General features: G+C 37.4%; 1 protein-coding gene across 1 annotated transcript in view; it reads right to left on the bottom strand.

Moving 5' to 3' along the window:
- Positions 1-215: 215 nt before the first annotated feature.
- The window catches only part of LOC138831360 (zinc finger protein 585A-like), an 85798-nt gene continuing 67422 nt past the window's right edge, over positions 216-18591 (bottom strand). Inside the window, exons 6-7 of the mRNA XM_070028477.1 lie at positions 9241-9256; positions 216-1271 (exon numbers count right to left, since the gene is read on the bottom strand). Of these exons, the coding sequence (XP_069884578.1) occupies positions 216-1271; positions 9241-9256 (1072 nt within the window). The remainder of the gene's footprint in view (positions 1272-9240; positions 9257-18591) is intronic.

Genomic DNA, 18591 nt, shown 5'->3' on the forward strand with positions numbered 1-18591 from the left:
CTGATGAAAATTTAACTATGACTTCTCAAAAACTTTCCACATTTTTTTCTTTCATATTATTTTTCTCCTGTGTGCATTCAATTTGGAACCATGAGGCATACCTTCTGGCTAAAAGGCTCCACATTTGCTACATTCACAAGGCTTCTATCCGGTTTTGGTTCTATCATGGAAACTTATTTTTCATCCAGGTGAGACTTTTCGTAGTTATCACATTCCTAAGATTTCTCATGTGTGTGGATTCTCTTATGCTTCCTGAGGGATGAACTCGAGATGAAGGACTTTCCACATTTGTTACATTCATAAGGTTTTTCTCCTGTATGTGTTCTCTGATGAACAGTAAGGTGTGACTTACAGGTGAAAGACTTTTCACACACATTACATTCATAAGGTTTCTCCCCTGTATGTTTTCTCTGATGGACAGTAAGGTATGATTTAAATCTGAAATACTTTCCACATTTGTTACATTCATAAGGTTTCTCTCCCGTGTGTGTTCTCTGATGAACAGTAAGGTCTGACTTATGGGTGAAAGACTTTTCACACACATTACATTCATAAGGTTTCTCTCCTATGTGTGTTCTCTGATGAACACTAAGGTTTGACTTATGGGTGAAAGACTTTTTACACACATTACATTCATAAGGTTTCTCTCCTGTGTGTGTTCTCTGATGGACAGTAAGGTGTGATTTTAATCTGAAATACTTTCCACATTTGTTACATTCATAAGGTTTCTCTCCTGTGTGTGTTCTCTGATGAATAGTAAGGTCAGACTTACCGGTGAAAGACTTTTCACATACATTACATTCATAAGGTTTCTCTCCTGTGTGTGTTCTCTGATGGACAATAAGGTGAAACTTCTGTCTGAAATACTTTCCACATTTGTTACATTCATAAGGTTTCTCTCCTGTGTGTGTTCTCTGATGAACAGTAAGGTGTGACTTACGGGTGAAAGACTTTTCACACACATTACATTCATAAGGTTTCTCTCCTGTATGAGTTCTCTGATGAACAGTAAGGTCAGACTTACCGGTGAAAGACTTTTCACACACCTTACATTCATAAGGTTTCTCTCCTGTGTGTGTTCTCTGATGGACAATAAGGTGAAACTTCTGTCTGAAATACTTTCCACATTTGTTACATTCATAAGGTTTCTCTTCCGTGTGTGTTCTCTGATGAACAGTAAGGTCTGACTTCTGGGTGAAAGACTTTTCACACACATTACATTCATAAGGTTTCTCTCCTGTATGAGTTCTCTGAGGAACAGTAAGGTCTGACTTCTGTCTGAAATACTTTCCACATTTGTCCCATTCATAAGATTTCTCTCCTGTGTGTATTCTCTGATGCAAAGTGATGTATGACTTCATTCTAAATGATTTTCCACATTTGTTGCATTCCTCAATCTTTTGTTCTTTGTCAGTTCTCTGATGCCTTCTGAGACCTGACTTTTGGGTGGAAAATTTCCTACATTCTTCGTATTCATAGGGTTTCTCTTCTGGTGTTGTTTTAGGTTGATCAGAACTTAGTTCTGAATTCTTAGAGATAGATTTTGTACATTGCTTACACTCATCAGGATTCTCTGGATATTTCCTCTCAGGTTTTGTAAGGTGTAAAACCTTACTGAATGATTTCTCACATTCACTACTTGTATAAGGATTCTCTCCTGTGTCTCTTTTCTGATGCATAGTGACTGGAAACCTCTCTCCCTGACAAAGTTCTTGGGCAAGAAGAGCAGACTTATCATATTCTTCTCTATATTCGTTATGGTTAGAGGCGGGATCTCTGATGCAAACCCAATTATGTGGAAAGAATATCATCTCTGAATATAATACCTTCTCTCCTCCATATTCAAAATTTGGACCATCATCATTTTGACTAAAAGCCTCTGAGTATCTAAGCGATTTTTTAACTACAGGAGAAACACCAGGCATATATGCAGCCGGCATCTTACCAGGCTCACTGTAGTGGAGCATGTTCTGACACTGAATGAACTCGTCCGTCGTCATCCTTAAGGAGTTCTCATCATTCCTATTCAGATCTGGCTTCTGTTTTGAGGTCAAGTTAGAAGTTGTCACTAATCTCACTCTTTGCTCTATTGTGTTAATATTTGTGACAGCTATGTCACGCAGACATTCATCTGGACCTTCCTGGTAAGTCTTAATCATATGCTCCATTTTTTGAATATCTAAAATGAGTCATATAAAGAAGAAAAAAAACATAAATAAGATCCAAATACTCCTTAAAATAAAGGTAAAGACATTTTCCCCATCTTAACTGTTACAAATTTTGAAATATTAATATAGGAAATGATTTATAAGAAATAAATTTTTTTTACCACAATATATTGATTAAGAAACTAATACTCTTCCTTACACCGTTTTTTTGTCATGGGGCATGAACTCCAGGCCTGGTGTTGTCCTTCAGCTCTTCAGCTCAATGCTAGCTCTCTATGATTTGAGCCACAGCACGACTCCCAGTTTTATCTGCTTATATGGTGCTGAAGAATGGAACCCAGAGCCTTATGCATGCAAGGCAAGCACACTACCACTGAGCTACTATAATCAAGAACTCTAATAACAACAAATGCTGGAGGGGATATGTACAGAAGGGAACACTACTGCATTGTTGTTGGGAGTGTAAACTTGTACAACCACTTTGGAAAACAGAATGGAGGCTCCTCAACAGACTTCACATAGAGCTCCCTTATGACTCAGCAATCCCATTTCTGGGCATTTACCCAAATGATCACAAACAAGACCATACTAAGGGTACCAGCACAACTATGTTTATTGCAGCATTGTTTACCATAGGTAAGATAAGGAACAAACACAAATGCCCCTCAGTAGATGAATGGATCAAGAAAATATGGTATATATACATAATGGAATTCCATGCATTCATCGAAAAGAATGATATGGCTCCATTTGTTAGGAAATGGAAAGACTTGGAAAAATTATATTGAGTGAAGTATGCCAAGCCCAAAGAAACAGGTCCCATGGTTCCGCTTATTTGCAATAACTAGTATATATCTGAGACAAGCAGAAACGGTCAATAAATTGATGTTAGGCAAAATGAACCCCAAGATAAGCACTCATATGTTTTTATTTATTGATATTGTATCTAACATATATATATATATATATATATATATATATATATATATATGATATTTCTTTATTGCTTTATATGTCCCTCCCCTATGGTATAACCCCTGTTTTTACTGTGTTTGATGTAGGTATAATTTGTGGAGGGAAGGTGGACCCATTGCAACAATGAGATGTACAAGATGTTATGTCGAAAAATGAACTTCCCAACTTTGGCTGGGGCGGGGGGCTGGAGGGGAATGATGGGAGGGGATGGTAACGGAAAACAAAGGAGGAGGCAACAATGCTTGGTAAGAAATGTACTCATTACCTTGCCCATGTAATTGTAACCCCTCTGTAAATTGTTTTCACAACAACAAAAAAGAGTAACACTGACAGTTTATGATGGAAAATGTTTTTCTGTATTTCAGGTTTTTCTTCTTTTTTATGTCAGAGGAATTATTTATACAAATTACTAAACTATTTACTGCTAGCTTTTTAACCTGTATAATTTAATATGTAGCATTCTTCATTTTTTCCCAAAAATTGTTTTGTTTGATCTTAGGGGAATAGATGCTTTGTATTGTTTTACTTTCTTAAAATAATTTATATATTGTGCTACTTTACTTCTCAAACATTAGGAGAACAGTATTTTCTAACTTTGGAGATTGTACCTTTTTTATACAAACCTTTGCTTACACCTGAGAATAAAGTTTTATAACCACATTTCTTCAGTTATAAGTTCTCACTGTGAATCAAGTATCTTTAGAAATTTTAAAATTTGTTTCCCTCCACCTTAGACAGAATCTCATCTGACTTTTAAACCCTCAGACTCATGAACTAAAGCCACATCAGATCACGACCTCGTTAATCATTCTCTCTACACTGAAAGCTTGGGTTCTGTATCCTGGCCTCTACCCTCCTTATCCTTATCAGAGGATAGCAGCCTTGGCATAGTCATTTGCTATACCTGCCTAGTCCTAGTTTCAAAGAAAAGTAAATCTCACTTTTCACATTTCTAATTTTCTTTTTTCAAAATAATTTCCACCAAGAGAAAGAATTGCTAACTTTACCTTTACTGCCCTACACAGTTCAGTGTGCATCTACATGCATTTTTGATTCACAAGTCTAACACAAAGATCACCTAGTTCTCTGCTACACATGGGACTCAAGGGAATTAGGAATATTATTGGTCAGTACATAGCAAGACGAATTTACCAATTTGGTTCTGGATCCATGATCACTATGCAAGATGCTTTAACTCACCTGAGAAATTCTTGTCTGAGGCTTCTCTCATATATGGCTCTTCATCTTGCTCCAGCTTGACAATCAATTGAGGTTTAGGACCAGTGTGCCCTGTTAATAAGAGTGAAGACTTATTGCTCATGCTGTGTCACAATTGTTCTAAGATTTCAGATATCCTGTTAACAAGGTTGCTCCCAAATCTTCTTTCATTTCTCACTGTCTCCATGGTTGAATCTCCCCGAGGTTTGAATTAATTTTGCAGGTTGTGTGACTTGAATGCAATTCTTTTTCTCAAGGTTAGCATTCTATTAGTTTGAGTCCTAGCTCCACTTCCAGTGTAAGAGTGGTTATCTTGAGATAAGAGTCTCATGGAGACTTCACTGGCATTTTTTGCTTCAAACTGAAAGCCTCAGATTTCAGACTCCTAAGAATTACAGGCATGAACCACTGCATCTAGTACTAGGTTTGGATTATAAATACTCCCTCTAATCTAGTGATTTCCAGTTCTTACTTCCAATAATGATAAATAGGTATGTATGTATGTGTGTATGTATGTATGTGTTTTCTAGATTGTATATCTACCCACAATAATCACTTCAAGTTTGGGAATACAGTCTTCTCTTTAGGGAAGACAGTTTGGAACTTTTGTCAAACTGCTGATTTGGATTCTTGAACAATGAAAATAAAATTGCCTCAGAATTTATATAATCTACCTGTATATAATCTACCTTCATTTGAAACAAATGACACTTCCCACAGACTGGAAACTTACATCCAAATAGCATTGAAAGTTCTATAAATATTCACATATCTACTACAAACAAATCATTTTCCGCCCACCAGTGGTTCACACCTGTAATCCTAGTTACTCAGTAGGCTGAGATCTGACGATTGCCATACAAAGCCAGCCCTAATAGGAAAGCTGTGAGAGACTTATCTCCAATTTAACCACCAGAAAGCTTGAAGAGGTGCTGTTGCTCAAGTGATAGAGTGCTCACCTTGAACCGAAGAGTTGAGGCACTGTACCAATGCCCAGAGGTCAAGCCCCACTTAACTTTTCAAGTTAATGTGATATTTTTGGCTCACCTAAGGACACCAGCATGCTATAGGTTTCCAGCATCACATCTCTATACAGGGTCCTCTGAGAAATATCCAATTCCTGCCACTCCTCCCAGCTGAATTCCACAGCCACATCATCAAATGACACCAGCTTCTGTAAGGGCACATTCCATCAATCCCTGAGTCCTGAGAACACCAAAACTAGAATTTCATTCTTCTACATGTATGCTTTTGTATTACAGAATGTGGTTGGAACTTTCTGTGTTATTTATAAAATGAGAGAATATATAATCAAAGTAGAAATATTTGCCTCCATAGTAACTTGGTAATTACACATACAAAGTTTTTCTAATACATTAGAACCCATTTCTGGTTCCAGCAATAAAGACAAGAAAACAGTTCTAAGAAGCTAATAACCTAGCAAGACAACAACAAGTATAAGTAGGAGTCTGAAAGTGTGTGTTTAGCTTATTTTGGTAATATTTACTATATATCTGGGTAACAATGAAGTAAATAAATGTGTTTTCGGCATTTTCATATTCTGCCTCACTGACAATACTATTTAGAGTTTCTATTAAATAGTGCTCTCATAAACAGTCACAACATGGCCATTACATCATATGCAATACATAACACATTAGTAGATCTATGAAAAGCACAGCATCCAGGTAAATGTTAAAAGGAGTAAATTACTCAAAAAATAGTAAACGAATGATTTGGCTCTCATAAAATTTGACTTAGTTCTCACAATAAAACATCCGATGTTAACTATTTTTGTTATTAAATTTCTAGATATAAAAGTATGGTCATAGATAGCCATTTGTTTCTTCATATGTAAAAATGAACTGCCAGCATGAACGTTTGTGAACACTGACTACTTCCTACCACACCAAATACTTACTTATTACCATAAAATGTTTCTTAATCAGCTTTGCATTTTAATAGGCCTTAATTGAAGGATGGATGTAAATGGATAGAGGCTTAAAGAATGCTCAAGATGATCCCCAAAAATGTGAACTATGACCACCACAAGAAGGATAGAGAATAAAACTATGAATTGGGACATGATGTAAAAAATATAGTAGTTTTAAGAATTAGAATAAAATACAGCACTAATTTGTTGTACAGTGTCTAAAAGGAATACAGTCATTCTTGAAAATATCAGAGGTGAATGATGACTAACACACAAAAAGAAATATATCTATAAAGTGTTTAAAGAAAATAGACTTCAATACACAATCCATGGGGCAAAGGGCCTCTTCTTACAATTAAGATTGAAGGTATTCCTAGGGAAAGATAATGCATTATTAACACATCTTCATTTTAAGTGCTATAAAAATTATTCTGCGGGACTGGGAAGGTGACTGGCTCAGCGGTAGAGCGCTTGCCTTGCATGCCTGAGGCCCAGGGTTCGATTCCTCAGCACCACATGAGCAAAAAAGAAAAAAGCCAGAAGTGGCGCTGTGGCTCAAGTGGTAGAGCCCTAGCCTTGAGCTGAAGAGCTGATGGATAGGGCCCAGGGCCAGAGATCAGGCCCGAAAACGGGACCGAAAAAAAAATTATTGTGCATCAAGAGAAAAATAAAAATTGCTAACATAGATCTACACAGAGGAGAAGATTATTAAAAAGGTAAATGTGTAGTTAAAGGAATGGTACATGTGTAGGTAAAAGAATGTATAGAAAACATTGTATGTAATTTCTCTTGTGAAAAGAAAACTTATAGTACCATATTCATAATTCATAAGGAATGCAAATTCAATATACAAACACATAGGTGTTTTAAAAACAAAGTTTGTGAATCCTGCATATCGATCAATTAATTTTGTACTTGCCTCGCAAATATGGGGGTCTGAGTTCAAAGAATTATTTCTACAAAAATTTAAAAGGAAAATAGAAAGTTTATACATAGGTTATAAATTCCATTCAATTCCATTGAAAAGTAACTATATTATGCTATATGCTAGTACTATGATAATATTGTAAAGATTAATGTTCGTAGTAAAAATGCATCCAGCAAGTTAATTTCCTTTGTGTTCCTAACAAAGAATCCCAAAGGGTAGAAAGTTCATTTTCTTGCAGTTCTACAGTATAACAATTTTCCTGCACATTTTACTTATGCTGAAGCTCTATGCTTCAGCCTGAGAATGGTCTTTGTTCTTTACATGAAATGTCTGCTTATTTCTGTATGAAGAATATTAATAAGACTGTTTTTAAAAAATCTTGCAGTCCTTGCATATTTTGAGTTGCACAAATTCAATGGAACATAGAAACAAACCTTTGAAAAAGTAGGGCACCTGTATTAAGCATGCAGTCTTATTTTTATCCTATGAACAATGGAGTATAACAACTATTTACATCAGATTTAATTTGTAATTGGTATCAGAGGTAATTCACAGTGTACAGGAGAATGCCTGCAGCTTATATGAGAGATGATTTACAGTGAAGTTGAGGTGTGTGCAGGTTACATAGAAGCAAAATAAGAAATAAATATCAGATAAGACAAACAGATAATAAATAGCAAGATATCCATCAAAATAAGACCAAATTTATATTGTAAAATATAGTAAATAGAAAAATTAGGAAATGGCACTGTGGCTCAGGTGGTAGAGTTGTAGACTTGAGCAAATCAAGATCAGGAATGGTGCCCAGGACAGGCTCCAAATTCAAGCCCCAGGTTTGGCAATAAAGTTTAAATAGATATGGTGTATTCACATGGATCTCTTCTGGAGAGTGGGGGAAAGCCAGAGAACTAGAAGGAAATGGGGTAAAAAGCGCATCTGTGCAGGTCATTAGGCACTGATGAAAGTAAGCTGTACAAATCATGAGTCAAGATGGCAGGGAAACATTGGGAGAGAGTGAGGGTATGGAAGACACAGCATGAAAGGAAATGTATTCAATACCTGGCCCAAGAAATGGTAGTCTCTCTATACATCACCACTATAACAATAGATCAATTAAATTTGAAACAATTTCTTCATGGAGTTGTGTGAGCATAAAGTTAGTGAAGAAAATGTAGCACAGTTAGAAAAACAGCTACAATTATTAGAAATAAAGTACATCACTTAATTGAAACATGAAATACTGGAGCTTAGGTTGAATATTAATTTTAAATATGCTGTTAACAATCATCTAACTTTATTGTAGTATCCAATTAATTATTAATGATAAATATTCAAGTAAGTAAAAACAAAACAAGTGCTTCTGGTTCAAGATGCTTATCCTACCCTAGCTATTAAGGAGGCTGGAAGCCAGAAAACTGGGTAGACAACTCAAATTAAGCAGCTAATCAACATATTGGAGGAGGTGTGGCTCAAGAGATAGTGCCAAAAAAGAAATTAACGCACAACTTAGGAACTGGAAAAACCTACCATGCTCCCGGAATGGGAGGATTAACATTGTGAAAATGACAATACTTCCAAAGGCTATCTACAAATTCAATGCGATACTTATCAATAGTCCGAGTTCTTCAATGAAATATTAAAAACAAGCCAGAAATGTATATGGAACAATAAAAGACCCCAGATAGCAAAAACGATCCATACCAGAAAGAACAGTGCTGGTAGAATATCACTACCAAATTTCAAACTGTACTACAAAGCCATAGTAATCAAAAAAGATTGGTAATTGCACAAGAACAAACTTGAGGACCAATGGAATAGGACTGAAGTCCCAGAAATGTACACACAGACCTATATCCACCTAAACTTTGAGAAGGGAGCTCAAAAATAGAATGGAGGAAAGACAACTTTGTCAGTAAATGGTGGTGGCAAAGTTAGTTCATTACCTGTAGAAAACTAAAGCTAGATCTGTATATATAACCTTGCACCAGAATCAATTCCAAAACGATCAAAAACCTCACATTCAAAGCAAACACCCTAAAAAACATTACAGAAAAGAATAGGAGAAACTCTAGTGGTACTTGGCACCAGCCAAAATTTTCTTAATAGAGACCCAGAAACACAACAAATCAAAGAAAGGTTGGACAAATGGGATTGCATGAAACCGCAGAGTTTCTGCATGGCAAAGGACATTGCTAACAAGATCAATACAAAACCCACAGATTGGCAGAAGATCTTCACTAGGCATAAAATGAACATGGGTCTCATATCTAAAATATACTTAGAACTCAAGAAATTAAATCCACAACAACAAATCCTCAGAGAAACAACTGCCCAATAAATAAGTAGGCTAAAGACTTAACAAGAATCTAATCTGAAGAGGAAATAAGAATGGCCAAAAGACATATTTAAAAAAAGGCTCAACTTATAAATATGTTAGAAACAATTACAAGAAAGAAAATACATTTGAATCCTTAATGGGTTTCATTTTTGCCTACAATCAACTTATCTGACCGCTTCTGCTTGTTTCAGACATATACAAGTTATTGCAAATAAGGGAAACCATGGGACCTATGTTTCTTTGGGCCTTTCTTACTTCTCTTAGTATAATTTTTTCCAAGACTTTCCATTTCCTAACAAATGGAGCAATTTCATTCTAAAAAAAACACAAAAATCAAAAAAAGTCTCAACTTCTCTAGCCAAAAAGAAATGCAGATTAAGACAACCTTGAAATTCCACCTCACCCCAGATAAAATGGGTATAATCAAGAACACGAATAACAACAGATGCTGAAGGGGATGCGAACAGAAAAGGCAACCCTACTGCATTGTTGGTGGGAGTGTAAACTTGTTCAATGACTTTGGAAAGTAGTATGGAGGTTCCTCAAAAGACTCCACATAGTTGCTCCCCTTTGACCCAGCAATCACACTTTAGGGTATTTACCCAAAGATCACAAACAAGGGTATACTAAAGCTACCAGCACACCTATGTTTATTGCATCTTTCTTTACCATAGCAAAGATATGGAACCAACCTTGATGCCCCTCAGTAGATGGGTGAATCAAGAAAATATGATATATATATCCATATATACATAATATGTAATTATACATATATGTGTATAGACATACACACACACACACACACACACACACACACACACAATGCTTTTCTATGCCTCCATCAGAAATAATGGCATCACCCCATTTTTAAGGAAATGTTAAGACTTGGAGAAATGTGTAATAAGTGAAGTAAGCCAGGCCCAAAGAAAAATAGGTCCCATGATGTCCCTTATTTGAAATAACTAGTACATGTCTAGGACAAGCAGAAATGGTCAAAAGCTATGTACATATGACCATATCAGATGATATGAAGTGAAATGAGCCCTAAGACAGGAACTCAAGTGGTTTTTCTCTTTCTTGCTATTGTTTTTAATGTACTATGTGACTTTTTGTTCCTTTGGTATAACCCCCAAGGTATAACCCCTGTTTTCACTGTATGTTTTTGCGGTGCCTTGCATCTTGTATATACACTTTTCTAATTTGGGGATAGGACGGAAAAAAACAAAATGCTTAAATAGGGATACAGGCTGACTCATTGTAACAATGAGATGTACAAGACACTAGGTTGGGGGCTGGGAAGGTGGATCAGTGGTAGAGTGCTTGCCTTGCATACGTGAGGCCCAGGGTTCGATTCCTCAGCACCACATAAGCAAAAAGAAAAAAAGCTGGAAGTGGCGCTGTGGCTCAAGTGGAAAGAGCTGAGGGAAAATGCCCAGGTCCAGAATTCAGGCCCCACAACTGGACCCCAAAACAAAAAAAAGACACTAGTTTGAAAACGAACTTTACCATTTGAGTGAGGGAGGGTGGGAGGGGTTGCAGAGGTTAGGAGGAAAGAAATGGTAGAGGAAAAACAAAGGAGCAGGTAACAATGCTCCATAGGAAATATAATCATGTAACTGTAACCCCTCTGTAAACTATTTTACAATGCAAAAAGATTTTTTTTAAAAGACCAAGTAGTGTCAACAGTGAAGGAGGAAGCGGACAGGATGTGAAGCCTGTGAGTTCCTGTTCCAACACTAGCACAAGAAAGACAGTGGAGAATGAGGTAGGTGTGTCCCATTAGTGTTGAATTTAGACACCAAGCATGCAATACAACAAACGTTCATCTCAGACATAAAGAGAAAAGGGGTAAGAAAAATTTCAATTCAAAGAACTATGTCAGCAAAGGAAAATTGATCAGGAAAACAAACAAGTTCCCACATACAGCATTTGAAAAATGGTGAGAGACAGACGGAGAGAAGGGGGACTGAAAGAGATGAAGACACAGGGAGGAAAATATATAAAAAGTGAGAGAAAGAGAGAAATGATGAAAGCTTATGAGTAGGAAACAGAATGAAGAGAGTAAATAGAGAAAAAAAATCTTGTGATGACACATTAGGAAAAATACAAAGGGCTTTCTAGGAAGACCACACACTATATCATCAAATATTATCAAGTTTTATGTAGTCAAAGACCAGGAAGCAGTCCAAGAAGTATGTATGGAGAGTAATTTAATTACATGTATCTTACTAAGTAATCTCTCACATTTGAAGGTGTGTGTGTGTGACCACACTATTTCAGAAACTCCAGTAAAACCTGTTTAACATAATTCAACATTAATCATAAGGAGGTGATCCCTGATAAGTTGTCAGCAAATGTCCACTTTACATGACAAGTGACTCCCTCAATGGCATTGAATCACCAAACAAGTGTGACTACTTTATCTCACCTCAGAAAACTCCAAGCAAGTCTGCCCTCAACTAAGACATTCTATAATCTACTCATTCTAAAAACCATCTTAATCTTATTTAGGAACATGTTCTTGAAACTGAATATTTTTTTTCTGTTTTAAATCTTGGATAGACTTAGCTTCCTAAAATGGAATGTGAAAAAGGAGAAATAAAAAACAACTCACCAGATATCCTCTCATTCTTTCTTCCTGTTGCCAATGAAGAGAAGATTCTGGACGCATGGCTTAGAGAAAAGGCAATTGACATAGTCAGGAAAGAACCTGTGTGATTACTATCAGTACTATCAGTACTATCAGTATATCCACAGGTGAGACATTTGAGAGATCATGTACAAGAATTGATACTGTGAAGAGGCTGAATAAATGAGTAAGAACAGAGATAGATACTTTCAGTTGTGACAATAATTCCTAATCCACAAACCACAGCCCCATGTCCTTTCTGAGAACTAGGCTCTGACTGATTCCTCAGGCAAGTTCATTTCCCCTCCTACTAGTTACTGTTAACCTTCCAACAGCACCTAGTGATTGGGAGTGTTAGAGGAAAGAGTACCACCTGAGTCTTGTGCTCTAGTGAGTAGAACCAATCTTTGCTCAAGGCAAGGAAGCTGAAAATATTTTGCCTTTCCTTTGCCTTTCTGCCTCTGCTCTGTAGGGCTTGTCAGAGTTGACAAGGTATCCTCCTTCAAACATTGCTAGGCTTCATTGCTTAACAGAAAGTAAAAAAAAAAAAAAAAAAAAAAAAAAAAAAAAAAAAAAAAAAACAGGACCATCACACACTACTGTAATATCTCATGTAGACCTGTTCCTAGTAAAAAGGTCTTGTACAAACACGTGTGAACTAAAGCCAGGAGTACTAAAAAAGCTAACAAGGAAGGAGAAGAGCAGAGACACCTGTAGGAGAAACAACACAGGAACCCAAAAAACAACTGCAATATAAATGGAGTCAAATCAGGCACACACCTCACAATTTTGCTACAATTGTTACCATGCTCATCTTACACCTGGGGAAAGATAGTAAGGTCACAGGTGTTAACAGCAGAATTTCACCATCATGGAAATATAAATGCACACTTTCTCCTATTCTGGAGAACCACCCAACTTGCTGTCAGAATGTTGCTAGCCAGTTTCTGGCACCTGGAGACACAAGAGCTGTGGCAGCACAAACTCTGGAGCCCTGAACAAATCATCAGCCTCATGCAGGAGGAACATGTGGAGGATCAATTTTGCCTTGTGTTTTGCATCCAGCTCACAGTTCCTACCTGTTATTAGTTCTGCAGCCTGAGATCCCTTCAAGTTACACCTCCCAAGCTCCACTGAAGAGAAAACTTCCAGCAGCAAGGCAACGGGAAAGAAACTGGAATTTGCAGGCTGGAACCACCCACAGTGGGTGGGGAGGCACATGCGCAGAAGGATCTTTGTCCTGCTTTTAAAAAAAGAATAAAAAACCTGCACTTTCAAAGTATCTGTGCTGCAAAATAGACTACAATTCCCACAATGCATCGTGCCACTCTGAGAGGAAGTAGGTTTCCACCAGTGCTAGGCCCTTTGTCTTAGGACTGCAGGGATGCATGGGGATGTTTTCTCCTGCTTGCATGAGCATAGGTGAGTTTGGTTTTTTTTTTAATGAAAATCACTGTGTGTCTCCTGAAACATTGTTAGACTATCTGAGAAAAGGACAAGTATTGGAAGCATGAAATAAGTTGGCTTTTTAATTCTTAGATCTACTAATGTAATTGAGCTTATGAGACTTTTGTTTCTGTTCGTGTGTAACAGATAAGTTCTGTTGAATGTAAATGATATCTGATTTCTTTACATTTTGGAATAGCTCCCTGTTCAATATAAAAAGGTATTCGCAGGCACTAAACTGATTCTTGGATCATTTTTCATGCTTTAATGTATACACTGGAATAAAGTAGCAGAATTGCTAGATATACAGCATAATCCTTGCACCAATTAAATTTCTTTAAAAAATGTAACAATTTCCCAGAAGTGTCCAAATTCCATTTTTGGAATCTTTAGTAGCTTTTGGCTGTTTCCAAATTTTTCCTTTCCTTTAAGGTTGTTTACTTTTCATTTCTTTTCTTTGATGTTCATTGTTATTCTTGTGGCTTGAACTCATGGTGTTCCCATTATCTTTTCTTTAACAATTTGTTCAGCTAAATAGTGAAAAGCATCCTGTGGGTGGGAGGAGTGGTCTTAGAACAGATACCTCACGACCATTACTGTTCAAACTAATGGTGGTTTGGGGAGATCGGGGGGAATGTGGGTGAGGTACAAGTGTGAAGTGAAGGATAGGTCTCTGTGAAGCTTGATGGCTTGGCCCAAACCAGTGTGTTTTTGTCTTTCCATTTGCATGCCCTATTCCAGTGTGAATTCCTCCCTCTTCTATGATCCTAAAAGTTCCTCTCAGTCACTCTAAGCTACCTCATATTGTCTTCCCAGGTGTTACCCAATAGACTTTGGAATAAATCTTTGTTATCCCAGGTCCTAAGTGTGGGAAGAGTCAGGGCCACTTCTAGAAACCAGGCTTGTGTCCTGACCTCTGGCATTTGCCACAGTCAGGAATAGTCAGGCATCATTTGGGACAACACAGTTCCTTTACTGATAATGCAGCATCACCAGAGAATTCCTAACTTCTTAGCTCCCTAGGAGCTCTTCTCAAAATAACTGTGTAGGCCTAATCTTTCCAGGCCCAGTGATACAACTATAGTTAAGCAACTTCTAAGCCTGAGTAGGGAGGATCATTCAAGCTCAGGAGATGAAGGCCATTCTAGGTAACATAGAAAGATTGATTTTCAACGAAACACAAGTGTAGCAGTTCTTTACCAGATACCATCGGGGAGGGACATACACAGCAAAAAAGAAATCATCCTACAAATATGTTAGAAACAATAGCAATAAAGAAATATTTGAGACTCATATCTGATAAACCGATTAGAAAACAGGAAGTGGTACTATGGCTCGAGTGGTAGAGCACTAGCTTTGAGCTGAAGAGCTGAGAGACAGTGCCCAGGCCCAGAGTTCAAGCTTCACAACCGATAAACCTATCAGTTTGGGTCTGGTCCTTAACTTCTTGGTGTTCTATTATGAGATTCTGAACTCCCCAGAGAAAGCTTGCTTTCTTGCAAAGACAGGTTTTGATGAAGTCATTGCTGAACTTGATACATTAAGTGAAGAGGGGTTCAAAGACTGTACGCTAATATAGTAGTTACTGAGAGAAAAGTTGACATTGTAGATATGATAACCAAGGAGATGAAGTGAAAGCAGGAGAAGGAGGGGAAAATTAAATGGCCTTCCAACTTTTGTCTGCCTCATTCTAAAATTTATACAGCAGACTATTTGCCATCCATGCTTTCCCACAAATAGTTTGTTTATGATTTATGATGGGTTTATGTTGCTTCTATTTGAATTTCTATATTTCTCAGGGTTTGTTGTTGTTGTTTTTTAATATTAGGGGAATAGATATTGCCTGTTAACATTTAGTGATTTATCTGTTTTCATCTTCAATTGGCCAATATGAAGATGTAGAATTATATTTTTTGGTGTCCAGTCATGGCGCCTGAACTCTGGGCCTGGGCACTGTCCCTCAGCTCTTCAGCTCGAGGCTAGCGCTCTCCACTTGAGCCACAGCGCCACTTCTGGCTTTTTTCTTTTTTGCTTATGTGGTGCTGAGGAATCGAACCCAGGGCCTCAGGCATGCAAGTCAAGCGCTCTACCACTGAGCCACCTTCCCAGCCCGAAGATGTAGAATTTTTTACAAGTTGTAAGTGTTTGGCATGTACTTTGGTACATGGTGACTTCACAAGGACCAGTGTGTGTTAAAACTGCTTTCATGTTGAAGTGAAGAAATCTTCCTACATATTGGTTTGTACTGGTGGGTAATAAAAGGGAAAATTGGTTCCAGGCACAGGTGTAGTTATTCTGGATATTCGAAAATTTTGGAGCACTAGCAGGGCTGTGGTACAGATATTCCATGGCTGTTGCATTCTGGAATCATCTATTTCTGTGGAAGAGTCTATTTCAGTGTGCACACCTTAGACTACAGTACCAGAAGTATTATTTGAGACAAAGTTGTGTCCCAATTAACTCTGGATAAGGGCAGAAATGGTTCACATTCCATTATTTGTAATGTTACCTGCTGCTTGCTCTCATTATTTTTGCTAGAGATTTTATTTGTATTTAACTGTTTTAGACAACCTACAAACAAAAATGTAAAAGTAAAGATGCAGTGAAAACGAACTGTTTGGTAATCATTATTACCGTTTTCTCTACAACTTTTCATGTAAATTATTCTTTTGGTTTTGATATGCCTCAAAAGAAATTGTACATTATTATAACTTTGTTCCTTACTCCCTGTTGGCAGCTAATGGGCTTTTACCAAGTTTAAAGTGCAAAATTTATCACAATAACAAAAATACTAATCTATCTACCAACTACCTCCTACAAACCCAAGTTTTTCCTTGGGGAGGGGAAAATTGATTTGAAAAATAATGTTCCAGTTAAAATTTTGATATATAGCATTTTCTAAATTGGGAAGCCACAACGTTTTTGACCCACTATGACAATGGTTAGTATTAACTGAAAATTCTGTGCATCTATGTCAGTTTTGGTTTTTGAGAATTTTTTGATTCAGCTTGCCTTCGATTTTGGTAATTTTATTTGCCAAGAACGCAGGATTACCCTTGTTTTTTTTTGTTTTTTGTTTTTTTTTTTTAGCCGTCTGTCTTGTCACTAACCATTCCTCCTTGGTGGCCATGTACTTCGGAAAAGTTCACATGACTTTTCTGGTCTACTCACTCTCTAAGATCCCTTGCTTTCTTGCTTGCATCCCACAAACTATTAACCATCCTCTACTGCAGCACATCTCACCTTACTTAATGAGATTGTGTATCTCCTACAAACTCTATCCTGAATGCTCTGCCATTGTTTGTCTTTAAATCTTCTCTAAGTAATGATGGGTCTGAGTTATATCAAATCTCACCCTACAGAATATTTCCTCAGAAAGTTACAGAAGACACCAAATAAAAGTGTCATTTTAAAAGACAAGTGGGGCTGAGAAGGTGGCTCAGTGATAGAGTGCTTGCCTTGCATGCACGAGGCCCTAGTTTCTATTCCTCAGCACCACATACACAGAAAAAGTCAGAAATGGTGCTGTGTTCAAGTGGTAGAGTGCTCGCCTCAAGCTGAAGAGCTGAGGGACAGCTCCCAGGCCCAGAGTTCAGGCCCCACGACCGAGAAAAAAAAAAAGATATATTTTTTCTTTCAGAATGTAAGATCCTCCAGGCAGGGGCAATATTTTCTGTATGTTCTACTGTGTTCAGTACACTGTAAATGCTCAATAAATATTGATGATTGGAGGCAAAAAATATCTGCTTTCTTCATTGGAAATATCAACTATACCAATTACTATTCTTGTGTTTGATAATAGTTCTAAAATAAAAACTGCCATTCTTTCAAAGACAAACATATAGACACATATATGTATGTAAGTACACATATAATGCTTTGGAGTAATCAGTAAGATTGTATTTCATTAATATGAAATATTAAATTAGTGTTATATATAAATCAATACAAACCCATCCAGTCATTGAATCCGTCCAGACTCCTTCATAAACCTGTAAACTTATCATATCTTTTGCACAAGCATTAGTCCTCCTGAGTAAGCTCAGGTCAGGAGAAGCCACAACAGGACACAAGATCCATATCAGGGCCTTAAAATAGGCACACAAAAGAGGTGTGATCAGTTTTGAAAGAAGAGATATCAGTAAGATTATTAAATTATTTGGGATTGAAAGCCAAAGAAATGAAGATCTCTACAAAGAAGGGGACTAAAAAGAAAAGGAAATACCTCTGAGGTCCATTCAGTCCAGTGTTCATGTACAAGTCTTCCAGGGGTGATGGGCCACAGTGTGATGCCCAGTGGCCCACATGCTTAACTGCTGAAAGCAAGATGAGATGATGTCTAGGGGCTTGCATACAGGATGGCTGAATTTCACAGTGATAGGAGGCAGAACCTTTATAAGAGGGGCCCTTTGTGTGTAATCCTAGTTATTTAGGAGGCTGAGATCTGAGGATCAGGGTTCAAAGCCAGCCCAGGCAAAAAGAAAAATCTATAACTTTTTTTTTTTACTAGTCTTATGGCTTGAACTGATCATCTGGGAGCTATCCATGAGCTCTTTTGCTCAAAGGTAGCACTCTTTTGCCACAGCACCACTTCTAGATTTTTCTGTAAATAATTGGAGATAGGAAACTAACAGATTCTCCTGCCCAGGCTGGCTTTGAATTGACATCCTCAGATATCAGCCTCCTGAGTAGCTAGGATTAAAGGCCTGAGCAATTGACACCTAGCTTATATGAAACTCTTATCTCCAAGTAATCAGCAAAAAGCCAGAAGTGGAGGTGTGGTTCAATTGGTAGAGTGCTAGCCTTGAGCATAAATATTAAGGGATAGCACCCTGGCTTGAGATCAAGCCCCAGGATCAACAGAAGGAATAGAAAAGAAATAATCTGAAAATCACAAGCCAGGAAGATGCAGGATATGGAGCAGAAGGAGTCTACTGTGTTTATGTAGCAGACAGA

Source organism: Dipodomys merriami, unplaced genomic scaffold, assembly GCF_024711535.1.
Source record: "Dipodomys merriami isolate MVZ:Mamm:240054 unplaced genomic scaffold, mDipMer1.0.p SCAF_194, whole genome shotgun sequence".
Lineage (NCBI taxonomy): Eukaryota > Metazoa > Chordata > Mammalia > Rodentia > Heteromyidae > Dipodomys > Dipodomys merriami.